Source organism: Corythoichthys intestinalis, chromosome 3 (genome assembly GCF_030265065.1).
Source record: "Corythoichthys intestinalis isolate RoL2023-P3 chromosome 3, ASM3026506v1, whole genome shotgun sequence".
NCBI classification, from domain to species: Eukaryota; Metazoa; Chordata; class Actinopteri; order Syngnathiformes; family Syngnathidae; genus Corythoichthys; species Corythoichthys intestinalis.
In genome coordinates, this window is record NC_080397.1 from 18,142,090 (window position 1) to 18,159,147 (window position 17,058).

Below are 17,058 nucleotides of genomic sequence, written 5' to 3' on the forward strand. Positions count from 1 at the left end.
AGAAATTATTCAATATCGCTTTTTTTGTTTTGTTTTTAATGTCGTTGGGCAAAGTTACAGTAAGGAGAAAGGAGTAGGTAGAAGGTTGAGGTCGTGTGCAGATGAGTGAGATATTGCTCGTGTTGCGCTCAAGAAGTGCTTGGATTTTTAGCCATCAGCCACCTTATCCATATGTGACGACCGTCAATCCTCCCGCTGTATATTCCAACACATTGTCGAGAACAGCAAGGTGGCTGATGGCTTGAAATCAGAGCAGTTTTTGAATGTGGCACAAGCAGCTATCCAACAGTGTCATGGTGCCAAGCAAGTTTAAACATCGTCTCCAAATGAAACACCTGTCGCTTCAAAACAAGTCGATGCTGTTGAAATGTGATATGTAATAATAAAAAAAAAAAAACGAATGAACAAAAACCAATTCCTATAATTTAAGAAAAAAAAGTAGAATACCCAGAGTAGGCAGAATCAACCCATGCTTTTATTTAATCCATTGCATATAAAAACTTTTTGAAAGTTCTTTTTCATGTGTTTTTTTTATTTTTATTTTTTATACATAAAGTCATATGCTCTACAGTGCTATCCAATAGACTGCAATCAACAAGGATTCCAATAAAATAACATTTGGAATTGTCCTGTGAAACGTTCAGACAAGTTGGCATTCTAAAGACATACCCTCAAAAATAATTGTCCTGAAGACCTTTTTTCTTTTTACCCATCTTTTTTTTAAGTTACAGTTTGTGTTTTCCTTTCATACTATTAAAAAATAAAACACAAAAAAAGAGGAACAGACTGTTTCCATTGGACCAGGGCTGTTGAGCGTCTACAGTATATGTGTCAAAAGAAGAGTCTCTGTTGGCCGGAGTGTCAGGTTCTATTGCCAGGAAGGGAAGCGAGGAAGGTGTCCCTTAGCGACTCACGCACATACATTGTCAGTTATTCAGCCAAATTTAATGCAGCAGCGGCTGAACATGCACCCATGTGCGTCTGCGTGTGTATGTGTGTGCGTCACTGAGCCGGTGTGCTTTTCTTGAAGAAAAGTTTAGCTTCAAAAGTGAAACAAAAAGGCAATTTATACAGAGGTGAGGCAATCGTTATGGTGGCCCACGTCTATCAAAAATCAAAACAAATGCTCATGTTGTGAAAGATCCAATATTTTATTGATGAAAATGGTTTTCATCGTTTAGCTGCTATTATTTCATTCATTTTGTTTTGACAAAGTTTGTTCTGTTGAGAAAAGTCAATACTGCTTTTGGTTGTACAGAAATGATCTGTATTGGGTTGAATTTGATCATTTTTCAAATTCTGTATTGTCCTGAATTTGAGTGATGTCAATTTAAAATCCTAATACACTGCTGGCCAAAAGTATTGGCACCCCTGCAATTCTGTCAGAAAATGCTCAATTTCTCCCAGAAAATTATTGCAGTTACAAATGCTTTGGTACTAAGTACATGTCTTCATTTAATTTGCTTGCAATGAAAAAACACAAAAGAGAATGAAAAAACAAAATTAAATCATTATCATTTTACACAAAACTCCAAAAATGGGCCGTACAAAAGTATTGCCACCCTCAGCCAAATAGCACAACCGATAGACAAAATAACTGAAAAACCACTCCCAATGTCTTTAAAAAAAATTTTTTTTTTTGCACTGCTCTGCTGGAATTTTAGACCATTCTTCTTTGGCCAACTGCGCCAGGTCTCTGAGATTTGAAGGGTGCGTTCTCCAAACTGCCATTTTCATATCTCTCAACATGTATTCTATGGGATTCAGGTCTGGACTCATTGCTGGCCACTTGATAAGTCTCCAGTCCTTTCTCTCAAACCATTTTCAAGTGCTTTTTGAAGTGTGTTTTGGTCATTGTCCTGCTGGAAGACCCATGACCTCTGAGGGGGACCCAGCTGTCTCGCACTGGGCCCTACATTATGCTGCAAAATTTGTTGGTAGTCTTCAGACTTCATAAGGTCATGCACACGGTCAAGTAGTCCAGTGCCAGAGGTAGCAAAGCAACCCTAAAACATCAGGGAACCTCTGCCATGTTTGAGTGTGGGGACCGTGTTCTTTTCTTTGAAGGCCTTGTTTTTTTCCCCGTTTTAACTCTATGTTGATGCCTTTTCCCAGAAAGCTCTACTTTTGTCTCATCTGACCAGAGAACATTTTTCCAAAACGTTTTTGGTCTTCTCAGGCAAGTTTTGGCAAACTTCAGCCTGGCTTTTTTATGTCTCTGGGTCAAAAGTGGGGTCTTCCTGGATATCCTACCATAGAGTCCCTTTTAGTTCAGACGCCGACGGATAGTACGGGTTGACACTCTTATACACATCTTGGGAGGTTAGCCACAGTGCAATGGGCTTTACACTTATTGATGACACTGCACACGGTAGACACAGGAACATTAAGGTCTTTGGAGGTGGACTTGTAGCCTTGAGATTGCCCATGCTTCCTCACAATTTTGCTTCTCAAGTACTCAGACAGTGCTTTGGTCTTCTGTTTTTTTCTCCATGCTCAATGTGGTACACACAAGGACACAGGACAGAGGTTGAGTCAAATTTAACCCATTTTAACTGGCTTCAAGTTTGATTTAGTCATTTCCACCACCTGTTATATGCCACAGGTAAGTAAAGGGTGCTGTTAATTACACAAATTATAGAAGCATCCCACGATTTTTCAACGGGTGCCAATACTTTTGTCCGGCCCATTTTTGGGAGTTTTGTGTAAAATGAAAATGATTTAATTTCCCCCCCCCATTCTCTTTTGTGTTTTTTCATTGCAAGCAAAATAAATGAAGATATTACTACTAAAGCATTTGTAATTGCAATCATTTTCTGGGAGAAATTGAGTATTATCTGACAGAATTGCAGGGGTACCAATACTCTTTACCAGTACTGTATATATTCTTTTAAAGTGTAGTAAATGATTTGTGGTAAAACTTATGATTTTGTTTTTCATGAAAAACAGATGAATTTTGAAAAAAAAAAAAAAGTTTTTTTCTCCTTAAACTGACAAAGCTGTTGATTTTTTATTTTATTTACTTATTTATTTATTTCTGACATTTAAAAGAAAAATATGTACCGGTATGTTTAATGTGTCGGATCAGTCTCTGCAAATTTTGGTGTCTTCAAAAAAAAAGTGATTATAAAAAATAGCATAAGCTTCTTTTAAATTCAAGGCTGTCACTGTGGCGATCCCTAAAGGTAAAAGCCTAAAGGAAAAGATGACACTACGGTCCTATTTTTTTTATCCAGACATTGTAACCGTGACGTGTGCAAGGATTCCAACCCCACCACGGCATGAACATTTGTTTTCCATCCTTGTAGGCCACCGTAAATCACTAATGCAGCAGCAGAAGGAGAGGAAAGAAAAATGGGCGTCAGTGAGTGTTGAATTTAAGGCACAGCCCATGGGCCAAGGAACAGTTGCTTATTTATAAAACAATTTGGCTCATACCCGCCTCGGTTACCTCCCCTACCCAAGCAACCATTTTTAAAAACCGTATTATTTTTGTTTTCTCTCAAACACATTCTCTCAACAAGAGGTACATGATTACAGCCACACCATCACCAAAAGGGATGATTAAGAGTCGACCATTTACAACAAACGGCGTTATGATAGTAATAACATTAATAATATTAACTACTATATCGTATATACACAACAATAAATATCATGTTTGTAAACAGCGATTAAAAACAAAAAACAAATCGTATTCCATGTAAGGGCGTCAAGTGAGCGTGACAATAAAAGGGAGGGGGAGAAAAGAATTTGGCACTAAAATAAAAATAAAGAGTGAGGGAAAACTGAAAGGAAATCAGTGTGCAGTTTTCAAGTGTGTTTTTCCTTTTTTGGTAACTGTTGTTTATATTATGTACACAAAGAAGGGGGGGGGGGGGGGGGGTAAAATTTGGATTTTTGAACTGGCAAGTCTGTCCATGCTCCAGTGACCCATTTACTGTACCACCTTAATATGATTTAAATAGACAAAAAATATATAATACCTAGTCATAAATGTGTGTAAATTAGGACAAAATGGTAAATAAATAAAACACTGAGTACGTGAGACATGTTAGCAATTTGGATGAAAATCAAATGTTTTATAAAAGTATATATATTAAAAAAAAAAAAAAAAAAAAAAAAAAAAAAATATATATATATATATATATATATATATATATATATAAATACAGCGAAGAAAAAAAGTACTTGAAAACCCTGCTATTTTGCAAGTTCTCCCACTTAGAAATCATGGAGGAGTCTGAAATTTTCATCGTAGGTGCATGTCCACTGAGTGAGAGATAATCTAAGAAGACAAAAACAGAAATCACAATGCATGATTTTTTAAACAATTTATTTGTGTTACAGTTGCAAATAAGTATTTGAACACGTGTCTACCAGCTAGAATTGTGACCCTGAAAGACCTGTTAGTCCGCCTATTAAAAGTCCACCTCCACTCCATGTGTTATCCTGAATCTGATGCACTTATCTGAGGTCGATTGCACCATAAACTCACCAGTCCACCCCATACAATCTCTAAGATTCAAACGTGTAACATGGTCAAGACCAAAGAGCTGTCCAAAGACGCCAGAGACAAAATTGTTCATCTCCACAAGGCATGAAAGGGCTACGGAGCAATTGCCAAGCACCTTAGTGAAAAAACGGTCCAGTGTTGGAGCAATCATTAGAAAATGGAAGAAGCTAAACATGACTGTCAATCTCAATCGGAGTGGAGCCCCATTTAAGATATCACCTCGTGGGGTCTCAATGATCCTAAGAAAGGTGAGGAATCAGCCAAGAACTGCACGACAGTAGTTGTTCAATGACCTGAAAAAGGCTTGGACCACTGTTTCCAAGGTTACTGTTGGTAATGCACTAGACGTCATGATTTGAAATCATGCAGGCACGGAAGGTTCCCCTGTTTAAACCAGCACATATCAAGGCTCATCTTCAGTTTGCCTATGACCATTTGGATGACGCAGAAGAGTGATGGGACCAAGTTTTGTGGTCAGATGAGAGTAAAATGGAACTTTATGGTTATAATTCCACCAACCACGTTTGGAGGAAAAATGATTAATACTATCTCAAGAACAACATGCCTACTGTGAAGCACAGGGGGATAGCATCATGCTTTGGGGTGTTTTTCTGCGCATGAGGCAGGACAAGTGCACTGTATTAGAGAGGATGACTGGGGCCCTGTATTGTGAGATTTTGGTGAACAACCTTCTTCCTTCAGTCACAGCATTGAAGATTGGTTGTGCCTGGGTCTTCCAACATGACAATGACCTGAAGCACACAGCCAGGAAAACCAAGGAGTGTCTCCGTAAGAAGTGTAACAAGGCTTTAGCATGGTTTAGCCAGTCCCCAAAAGAAAACCTTAGGTGGGAGCTCAAACTCCATGTTTTTCAGCAACAGCCCAATAACCTGACTGATGGGTGGGCCAAGATCTGGCCAATGTGTGCAAACCTGGTGAAAAACTATAGGAAACGTTTGACCTCTGTAATTGCAAACAAAGGCTACTGTACCAAAAACATTTGTTTTCTTAGGCATTCAAATACTTATTTGCAGCGGTATCACACAAATAAATCGTTAAAAAAATATACATTGTGATTTCTGGATTTTTCATTTTAGATCATCTCTCTCACAGTGGACATGCACCTCCGATGAAAATTTCAGACCCCTTCATGATTTCTAAGTGGGAGAACTTGCAAAATAGGAAGGTGTTTATTTTCTTTACTGTTTATATGTATGTAATATAAATATATTTTTAATCAAATGAATGAAATAAATTGAGAGAAAAATAAATATTTAAAAAAATTAAAAGCAATAAATTGAATATGTAATGAAATGAAAAATGATATGGAAAAAGAAATAATGAGTTTTTTTTTAAATGTGAAGAAGACAAGAATAATATAATAAAATGAAGAGATAAAATAGGTGATAAGTGAAGGTGTCAGTGCAGCAGACACAACTGATTGTCTTGTCCAGAAACGAAGACGCCACTGGATTGAATGCAGTGGAATAAACGAGAAAACAAATGGGAAGAGATATACCAATAAAAGACTAAACAAACAATAATTCAATCTACTAAAAGCTAAAAATGGTTACTAGTCATGTTGAATTCTAATTCATTAAAATGGGAAAAAGTGCTTTTTTGTTGTTGTATGGACTACAAAGCATTGCATTGTCTCAGGATGTGTTCAAAAAGAACTGTAGGCAACAATAAAGTTAAAGGCTTTATCCCACGCCAACTTATTTTTTTTTCCAAGTTATTTTTTTCCCCCAAGTTCACTTCCTCCATGGTCAAAATAAAATGTTTAAAAAAAACCTAGCACGTTAGCTGAGTGGGATTATAGTAAGGAGTATAAATGCTATCGGAGCAAGTGCAAATGCCTCAGAAGAGTCCCACCCACACAACACCCAAAAAAACAAGACCTCAAGATTCACACTCGCTCAGTAGAAAATATCTGAAGCCGACAAGACAAAAAGACAGCATCGCTCCGCTTTGCAAGGAAGACTTCCACATCCGAAATGTGTTTCTAAAGGCCATCGCACGTACACACACCCTCTCAGACGCAGGAGAAGAACAGAAAGGGAAAACACGGCACCTCAGTTTGAACAGGAATACAAAGTTTTCCTGAGTAAAATAAAAATAAATAGTGAGCGAGTGTTGTTGTTTGGGCACATTTGAAGCAGACGTTTGGTTGTCATGTTCAGGCTCAAAGGAGGCCGTGTGCTTGCTGTGCCTGTTCTGTTCTCCATTGTTGGGCTTTTGAACTCAAAGGCCATTCGAAACCGTGCTGGAATTGACACTCCCTTTTAGCTCAGTAGGGTTTTTATTTTTTTTTTTTGTCTATGGATTGGAAATAAAGTTGTTAAGTTTTTCTTTCTGCATGACATGTCTTATGTTAATTTCTATTAAGTTGCTAGTTAATGTGAGGAACTGTCAAGTGGACCATCTGTGTTAATCATATGAAATTGCACATGTATGTGTACACTGATTGTTTCTTGTCATTTTGTTTATTTCTAATGTGTAAGATGAAAAATACTAGGAACAACTGGCCAGAGGAGTGATCACATTAATTATTTTACCACAAATATGTGTATGTTTATATGTTTTTTTCCTAATTACTTTTACTTTTGTTTTGCAAAGTGATGGTTATCACCTGGCGAGTGGAGCGACAGCTTAACGTACGTGAGAGCTGCACACCTCTGTTTTGAAGTGCACTAAAATTGCGCACACATCAGCAGAAAACACTTTGGATTTAAGATGCCAAATGGACTCAAGCATGGTTCGAATGGCCTAGTGTACACGCCTGGTTTTTGAGCCACATGTTTTTGCCTGTGTGATACAGTCGAGAAGAGCTTTGAGAGGGGTGTCTGGACAGGGCAAGTAATAAAAAAGACCCACAACCCCGCTGACCTCCAAATAAAAAATTCTATAAATAATCATTACTAAGAAGAACAGTTCCCCACACCCTAAACTGTTATGTGTCAGGGGTTTTCACTTCTTTCTCCTCCTCCTCCTCCTCCTCCTCTTGCTCTTCCTTCTCCTCTATCACCTCTTCTTCTTCCTCTACAACACACGTTGGTGAGCAGGGGGTGTCCTCCTCCTCCTCCTCCTCTGCTACTTCTGCTTCCTCAGCCACCTGCTCATCCAAAGGTATTTCAGTGCATTCCGAGTCCTGCGTGCAGAGTGTTTTGGAGTCCGTACAGCTGTTTTCTTCCTCGTCCTCATCTTCCTCCTCCTCCTCTTCCGGCTGGCTGCCGCTGTCCTTCTCTGTGTCCGACTCCCCGTCCTCCTCCAGTGTCAACTCGAACTGGAACTTGTCCCCACCCGGGTGACGCCCGCCGTCCTCGGGCTCATCCAGGGTGGGCGAGGGGCTCTGGGGGATGGTGCTTTGGTACCATTCCCGGTTATCCTCCAGCATGTCCAAAATGTCCTGAGCGTCCGGATGCACCAGGTCGGCCCACGTCTCCCACAGAGGGTGCACGATGTAGTCAATGAAACCCACCTGCACATGAGACAGGGTGTCCATTAAAAATGCACGAGACCAGGCTGGTGTTTAGCATACAACATACATACAGTCAGGGGTCGCGTTAACCGAATATTTTCCGTCGTTGACCGGTTTTTTAAAACGGTGACGGAAAAAACTGAAGTCCGTCTGTCATTTTGACAGGTTGCAATTCACACCCCAGACCACAGGGTGGCGAGTGAGCATATTAATTAGCTATTGTCTCTCTTAATGCATGACGTCGTTGGCTATTCTGTCAGAATATTGTAGCGTCACCGGGGTCTGACGACGGCACCGTGATTGACACATCAACGCGAGGTTCTTTTTGGTGCACCCGGTGTGCCAGCGCGTCATCCAATTGGTGGACTAGATTGCCGCCTGTGTATAGACCCCAATCACATGACGTCACAACTCCCCCCCCCTGACTGGAGCCGCCATATTGTGTGTCAGCTCGTCTTGTTTACACATTACCGCTACGTACATGCCTCCTATTACGGCGTGTTTTTCTGCTCGTTAACATTAATAATCAAAATGGTGAAGGCGTGTGTGGCGGTTGGTTGGAGTAACAGAGAAGATAGACGGAGAGACTTGAAGTTCTACCGTATTCTGAGAGACCCGAAGAGGAGAGCGAGATGGACTGCTGTAATTCGACAAGAAATCTGGGCACCAAACGATCACCACAGACTATGTAGTAGTCATTTTATATCTGGTAAGATGCATTTAATATACAGTGGTACCTCTACATACGAAGTTAATCCGTTCCAGGACCTTGTTTGTAAGTCGAAATGGTCGTATGTCGAGCAGGATTTTCCAATAGGAATACATTATAATTCCATTAATTCGTTACACAGCTCAAAAACCTACATTAAATCCCTAATAAATACTGATGGTACTATTACAAAAGCAAAACAAATAAATTATAAATAAAAATCGGAATAATATAATAAAAATAATAAAAATAATTCCTGTATTAATGTAATGAATCGGGTTATAATGTGGCGGACGTTTTATGTGCTACCTGAACGCACCGCGGGGCTGACGTGCCAGAGACAGAGAGCGGTGAGCTTGAGAGTTTCACTTTCACTTTTAATGTTTTCTTGAGAACACCATCAATTGCAGCACACAGTAGGTGTTTTGTCTTGAATAAGTTGTGAAATAAATGATAAAAACGTGGCGAATCTGGCAATTTATATGGAGATGTTACCACAATAAGAATTGTCAGCTTAATTTATAAAGACTGGCGAACGATGGTCGGAGGAGGACTGTGGAGATTTATTGTTTAGCCATTTCACGGATGCCCAGCCCACGCTCATATTTTTCTGTAATTTGCATTTTCATTTAGAAGGTAAGCGTCAACTTTTTCCTTGTTTCACCACCTGTACCAACCTTTTTTTTAAACCTGTGTCGATTTGTCACACAAGAAAATCCGTCGTGCATTCGTCTGCGGTGCTGCCATGTCGTTGTATTTCGAGCTTTTCGTCGGATGTAGAAACAAATGGCGAGTCAAATTTTACGTCGGATGTCGAAAAGATCGTGTTTCGAAGCGATCGTATGTCGAGGTACCACTGTATATTTAGAAGATTTTGGGCTGACAACCACAATTAAGATCATTGTGTGACGTTGGTGATTGGGGTCTATATAGTTGCCTCTTTTTATTTGGGGGCGGAGTTGTTGTTTTGATGGTGTTGTTGGCGGTAAGTAGAGTAAAAAGAGCGAGAAAAATACCACGACTTCCGTGTCTAATTTTTCGCCGCCAAGCAAGCGTTACAATATTAATTAAAAATGAATGAAAACTAAATACTATTGAATATGTCATCATTATCATTTTAAAAATTTAAGTGACGGGTAAAAATAGATAATGACCGGATTTTTATGACCTTGTCAGTCAAAATGACAGACAACGAAAATGTCTAGCGCAACCTCTGCATACAGTATAATACAGGTAGATCTGTTGATAAAACACAAAGATGACCATTGCAAATAGACATATGGCATTGAGTATTGTTATGTTTTAACTGATTGGCTGCCACTAATGGCAACAGAAATTCAATCCACTTTGACTAGCAATGATGCCTCTCAAAATTGATTGGACTAACTATCGCCGTTAATGGCAGCCGATTTGTTAAAACCACTTTCCTTGAAAAGTCAATGGGGTGGTTAACTTGTCCTAATATGTTTGTACACGACTTACCCGACTTACGTGATTTCCACTTCAGGACGCCGGAGTTTCGTTTTTAAAAAATTTTTTTTTATTATTATTATTATTATTTTTTTTTTTATAATGTTGACTTTTGTTTCGTGATACATGCTTTTATCTTGGTGCCGAAGCGTACAGCAGGTATTAGTAATGTCATGCAAATAACAGCGCATGTACACACGAAGAAGAACGTATTTGCACACACGAAGAAGAGCGCATTTGTTCCAAAGAAGAAGTCCCACAGCCGAGTGAGAAAGGGGAACGCCTGCAAGCCTGCGCACACATTTGTCGCTTGTGAAGCATCAACGTCAGCAATACCCTTAAACTGCACCTTTTGCACAGTTTATTTTGCGTTTTAAATTGTGGTCGAATATTTGGGACGAGTTTATGTGATTGTTTTTGATGATGTGCAGATGCTAATTGATACATGTTAATCGTTTGTGTGGAATTTTATTGCTGTATCAGCAGCTAGTTATAAACGGAAATTTGAATTGCTGTTTTTGAAGATGAAACAGATTTAATTTCATTTTTATTTTAGTTTCATTCTACAAGTTTTTAGGTGACGAGCAGCTTTATAAAGTCAGCAAACCACACGTAGGTCTGTCATTGTCATTTCAGAGCTTAGCGCGCTGTTTAGCTAGGACAGTACAATGACGTATAATACATGTTTTTGGATAGTTATTTTGAGTTTTTTTTTAGGCATACTTAAAGGGTTAATTCAGACTTACGCGGAAATTCGGGTTACATTGCCAGCGTAGGAACGGAACCTGTTCATAACCCGGGGTATTTTGGCCCATTCCTCCATGCAAATCTCCTCTAGAGCAGTGATGTTTTGGGGCTGTCGTTGCAGTGATGTTTTGGGGCTGTCGTTGGGCAACACGGACTTTGACACAGTAACAAAAGTTACTATCAGTAACACAATGCGCTGCCAGGGACTCAAATCCTGCACTGCCAGACGTGTCCCCCTGCTGAAGAAAGTATACGTCCAGGCCCGTCTGCGGTTCGCTAGAGAGCATTTGGATGATCCAGAAGACGACTGGGAGAATGTGTTATCGTCAGATGAAACCAAAATAGAACTTTTTGGTAAAAACACAGGTTCTCGTGTTTGGAGGAAAAAGAAAACTGAATTGCACCATACCCACTGTGAAGCATGGGGGTGGAAACATCATGCTTTGGGGCTGTTTTTCTGCAAAGGGAGCATGACGACTGATCTGTGTAAAGGAAAGAATGAATGGGGCCATGTATCGAGAGATTTTGAGAGAACAAATCTCCTTCCATCAGCCAGGGCATTGAAGATGAGACGTGGCTGGGTCTTTCAGCATGACAATGATCCCAAACACACAGCCAGGGCAACAAAGGAGTGGCTTCGTAAGAAACATTTCAAGGTCCTGGAGTGGCCTAGCCAGTCTCCAGATCTCAACCCCATTGAAAATCTGTGGAGGGAGTTGAAAGTCTGTGTTGCCCAACGACAGCCCAAAAACATCACTGCTCTAGAGGAGATCTGCATGGAGGAATGGGTCAAAATACCAGCAACAGTGTAAGAAAAGCTTGTGAAGAGTTACAGAAAACGTTTGGCCTCCGTTATTGCCAACAAAGGGTACATAACAAAGTATTGAGATGAACTTTTGGTATTGACCAAATACTTATTTTCCACCATGATTTGCAAATACATTCTTTAAAAATTAAACAATGTGCTTTTCTCTTTTTTTTCCACATTCTGTCTCTCGTGGTTGAGGTTTACCTATGTTGACAATTACAGGCCTCTCTAATATTTTCAAGTAGGAGAACTTGCACAATTAGTGGTTGACTAAATACTTATTTGACCCACTGTACATTGCTCGCAGGCTGCAATAGTGGTGTACTTCAACAGTGCGTATACTGTATAAGGCCATTGTTGATGAGCTTCTTATATGCATATGCTCCAAATTTAACGTTGTCCCCTGATCCTGGAGTGACCCTTGGATCCACTCAACAATTGGCCTCCTTGGTCTCTTTGTGTACTTATCCACTAAAGCATGTTCAATTTCTTGATGCCAGTTACCCCTGCTCTCTTTGCACAGATGCTTTGTAATCTTCCTGATAGGGTGTTATGATATGCTAGATAGCTATTGTTTTGTTGTGCTTGCATGTATCTGGGCAGGTATTAGCTTTCACAGTTTTTAGATTTTTCTTAAACTTCTACTATACCAAAATCAAGACTTACCTGGCTCTTTTCCACGGAGGCGTTGTGTTTGTCGCACATAGGGCTGATTTCCATGCCCCGCTCCCTCTCGCGATCGCCTTGGCTGAAGAATTCTTCCATGATACGGTCGGTCCACTGCCTGTACAGTTGCAGAGGCTTGGTGGGGTTGCTCAGGTCGGCACAGTGCACCATGTTCTGCAGGACCTACAGAAAATACAACTCTATAGTTTTCATTAAATACTTTAAATGGCCCATGTTTTACATTTAGGAGAGTTGAGAGCAGACCTGTATCCGGTCTGAGTAGTTGTCCAGCAGCAAGACTCCTGAGCTGGTCACCTTTTTGGTTTCCACCATAGTTTTTAGGTCAGCCAGTAAATTCATGTGCTTAGACATGTCCGTAGCCAACACCTAAGACACAAAGAGGCACATTATGATACAATATATCAAGATAGCAAGTTTTAGTGGAAACAAAGGAGACAGACAGACAAATAGAAAATATAATTTTCCATTGGGAAATGACAGACGTGTTTTTGCACTCACAATGTCGATGACCATTTTGCGCAGTGATTGTCGTTGTTTTTTGGTGAGGTTCTGGAAGATGTCGCAGTTTTCCTCCTGTAAAAGCTTGAAGCCCACTGCCAGGTGGTGGTTCTCCAACACTGATGCATCGTTGTACATCAGCGCCAACTCAGAGTCTGTCGAGGGGAAAAAAACAAAAATGTGCCACATTAAGCATACAGTAAATAGATAATTATTTTAATCTATACATGTGCATTTTGTGTGGTTTAGTAAAATATTTTTGTCACACAGCCAGTTCCCATCTTTGTCACTTTGACTGTTTGTCGGTGTCAAGTGAGTGAATAGTTTATTTAAGTGGAAATAAGGAATTTCTAAGCATTTTGGAACTGGGAAGTCCAAAAGAAAAAACCTTGCCACCTGACTGAAATACGCCTCTCTGTGCGCATTCACACACGGAACCCAACTGAAGCGGTAGTGTCAAGATATTATTATTGTAGTATAGTATTTTTCTATCATTGTGAAATAGCGAAGCTTGGTATCATTGAAGAAAGTGATGCAATGTGTCAAAGTCAACACATGCATTGCCAAGGCCCACAAGCTTCCCATTCCACCGATGGCCTATCAGAACAAAGAGTTGAAATTTAAATCCTGAATGTTCAAATTGGAGCCAGTCAGCTGCAGATGAATGAGAATCCAAACAAGACCAAATGGACCAAATAAAATGGCTTGAAAATTATATTCTGGGCACTTTCAATTAAAACTGTTGCACAAACTTGGTAAAATGACATTCAAGGTTATTAAAAAGGTTTAAAAAAACAAAACAAAACAAAAAAAAAAAACAGTTTGGCTGGTAATTAACGGTGGCAGATGTCCAATTCATTTGAATTGGGAAGCATGGCAGTGAATGCTTATCTTTCAGTACTAATGACAATGCTAGACGGCACTTGGAGAGCCAAGTATTTTTTCAAAGGGGTACTTGTCAAATATTATATACCCATATAATATCAAATACTCATCTACTATCAGTCAGTTCAATTAAAGTCTAAAGTGTGAGTTGTGACCAAGTGTGAGTTGTGACCAGTACACTAACATTAGTAGGCAATAAAAACAATGAAGCAAACAGTGATAAATGGGTAAGTGCTTTGACAAAAAATAGGTGATGATTGATGGATGTGGTGGACCTATTGTATATAAATATATGTACTGTATAGTCAGCGTATACACTAGTTACATGCTCATACTTAAAGCAACAACAACAACAACAATTGAATGCCTTGGTCAAAAAATGTGAAGATTTCCCAGATTCATTGTAAGTAATGACGGTTGGATGAACATAACATTGCTTGAAGTCATTTGCAAAGGCCGTGCCGTTTCATTCAAGTCAGCTTCTAAAGCGAGCTGTCCTTTAAGTGACTCTGCTTAGTTTCCCAGAAGAGCTTTTAGCGTGAGAGGCTAATGATGTTCATTTGAAGCTAAAAAGCACTATTGATGAGCCACTTTGAACTCCATCCACCGCATTGCGAGCACGTGGTCGCCTGTCAACACACGTGACTACCCACGCACACAGGTGAGAATGTACGTACTTTGAAACGTGGACATCGTTTGCCACTGAATACTCTCATTCATCCAGCTCATTTCATTGTCGGGACACTAAATTGATGGTGTACCCACAGTAATATCTTCTGTGTAGAAACTTGAGCGTTTGTAAGCATCTGTACAGTACTGAAGAAAACCTGAATATAATTATAACAGCAATTTTTTATTAGCTGTCTGCAATCCCACTCTACATGTTTTGGTCCCAACCTACCAGTTAAGAAATGAGTACAACCAGAACAGTCCAATTGCAATCGACTATAGACCCTACTCACCTACGTCACAAAATGACGTGTCGCTGTATCCGGCCGCCATATTGTCCGTATTTTTTAGACCTATTGTCATTGTTTTCAATTAGTCGTGCAAGTTATAGAGCAATTCATGGAAGCCCCGGTGTTATCTGACGCTGTAAACTCATTGGATGCGTTGCATAAAAGGCGTTATGTGGAAAAGCTTCAGTTTATCCATTCGCCAGATCCATATTTGATGCCTAAATCGATGTTTTTCGACCCGCTGTTTTTGCCGTCTTTGCCTGACATCTGCTAGCTACCCTGATATTTACAACTATCTTTCCACACAAAATCAGCCTATTCTCACGAAAGTTTGAAAAACTTTAAGAGCTTGGAGGCTAATAAATACTTCGTTGCTGGTTGGGTGAAACAGGTCCTCGTCCACGAAAATTCGGCAGGAATCTATCGTGTGCTCGGGAAGGTGAGTTACGAAATTCTCAATTCAAAATCTTTTGTTCTTGCTAACATCCACTGTCAAGTCTAATGTATTTCATGTCATTTGTCAATGGAGCTAGGGCTTTTAATGTTTAAATGGTTTAGCGATAGCACTCTCACTACACACATATATAATATGTAATAAATATGAAGTGCGATAGCACTACTCCAGATTGTCCCTAGTTGAATGTATTTTTTGGCTTTTGACCTCAATAGTGAAATTGTAAATTAATTGTATGACAACTGTCTGATTATCCCCTTATAATTATATATTTTCCGGTAGTTCATTCACAACGTCTGAGTGTATGTTGTCGGCGATTAGCCTAGCAATGATCTTAATTGTGGTTGTCAGCCCAAAACCCTCTAAATATATATTAAATGCATCTTACCAGATATAAAATGACTACTACATAATCTGTGGTAGTCGTTTGGAGCCCAGTTTTCTCGTCGAATTGCAGCAGTCAATCTCGGTCTCCTCTCCGGGTCTCTCGGAATACGGTAAAACTTCAAGTCTCTCCATCTATCTTCTCTGTTTTTGCAATCGACCGCCACACACGACTTCACCATTTTGATTATTAATGTTAATGAGCAGAAAAACACGCCATAATAGGAGGAATTTACGAAGCGCTAATGCATTAACATGACGAGTATACGGACAACATGGCGCGGGGGCATGGCTGTGACGTCACGTGAGTAGGGTCTATATGGGTGAATGTGAATATTCAGTTATAACACTTGCTAAAAGAAAATTTGTGGCTTTGATGCAAACATTTGTTCTTATGTAATTTTTCGGGTGCCTAATACAAATTGGACTTTGTTTTTTTTCTGTATGCTCAATTTTTTTTTTTTTTTAATTTTTTTTTTTCAAATTAAGATTTATATTCTTTTTTTGTGCAATGCAAATTATTGCAAATTGATAGTTTTTTTTTTTTTTTTTTTTTAACAAAAGTGAATATATATATTGCACTTACAAAATAGCCCAATAGTAACAATATGTAGAAAAATAATTCAGTTATGCCATGTTTAAGACAACTGCAGATACAGGAGAAAAACAATAGGGACAGCATGACTTGCTGTACTGCACTACTGCCAAAGTGCAGTCACCTATGACAATCTAACTTTGACAACGATTCAGAAAAACATATATAGCTATGCAAAGGACTGAAAAGTTAAACTAGTACAGGGTGAAAATATCAATCCTGAAAGGCCCTCAAAGTGCCTTACAACAAAAACATGGCTCAAGACAAATAAAAAGCAGGAACGTATTATACAATGACATTAAGAAAAAAAAGAAATGAGACAAAAACAGCGCATTGCGATAAAAGTCCAGCAAATAAAACAATAAAACCGATAAAATCCAAAAACATTAAAAAACCCTTAAGAAAATAAAACCAGGCTATTCTAATCTGGGGAAAAGGCAAGTCTAAAAAGGTGTGTTTTTAACCGAGACTTAAAAAGACCTAGATTCGTAGTGGTGCGGATGAAGGGGGAAGGCTATTCCAGAGCCTGGGGGCATCAACCGCAAAAGATCGGTCTCCCCGCTGTTTAAGTTTCGACCTCTGAACACGTAAAAAAAGCTGGCCGGTCGAACGCAGAGTCCTGCCAGAGTTACGGAAAGGTTAAAATTTCCGATAGATAAGATGCAGCCTGCCCATTAATAGAATCAAAAACAAACAGTAAAAGTTTGAAATCAATTCTAAAATGGACTGGAAGCCAGTGGAGTGATGATAGCACGGGGGTAATATGCTCAGCATTTTGAATAAGTTGCAGACGAGACATTGAGGACTTGGGGAGGCCAACATAAAGTGTATGTAAAGTATATGAAGAATCTGTGTAAAATACCAT

The 17,058-nt window shown here is 39.4% G+C and overlaps 1 protein-coding gene across 10 annotated transcripts in view; it reads right to left on the reverse strand.

The window, feature by feature from the left end:
- Positions 1-423: 423 nt before the first annotated feature.
- Positions 424-17,058, reverse strand: part of pde4d (phosphodiesterase 4D, cAMP-specific) — a 465,837-nt gene continuing 449,202 nt past the window's right edge. For 7 of the 10 annotated variants that reach the window (XM_057830864.1, XM_057830868.1, XM_057830867.1 and 4 more), the window contains 4 exons: positions 12,917-13,071; positions 12,662-12,784; positions 12,398-12,580; positions 424-7,997 (listed from right to left, as the gene is read on the reverse strand). In XM_057830864.1, the coding sequence (XP_057686847.1) occupies positions 7,470-7,997; positions 12,398-12,580; positions 12,662-12,784; positions 12,917-13,071 (989 nt within the window). In that variant the 3' untranslated portion in view covers positions 424-7,469. The remainder of the gene's footprint in view (positions 7,998-12,397; positions 12,581-12,661; positions 12,785-12,916; positions 13,072-17,058) is intronic. The other 3 variants (XM_057830873.1, XM_057830872.1, XM_057830871.1) reach the window with 1 other exon arrangement.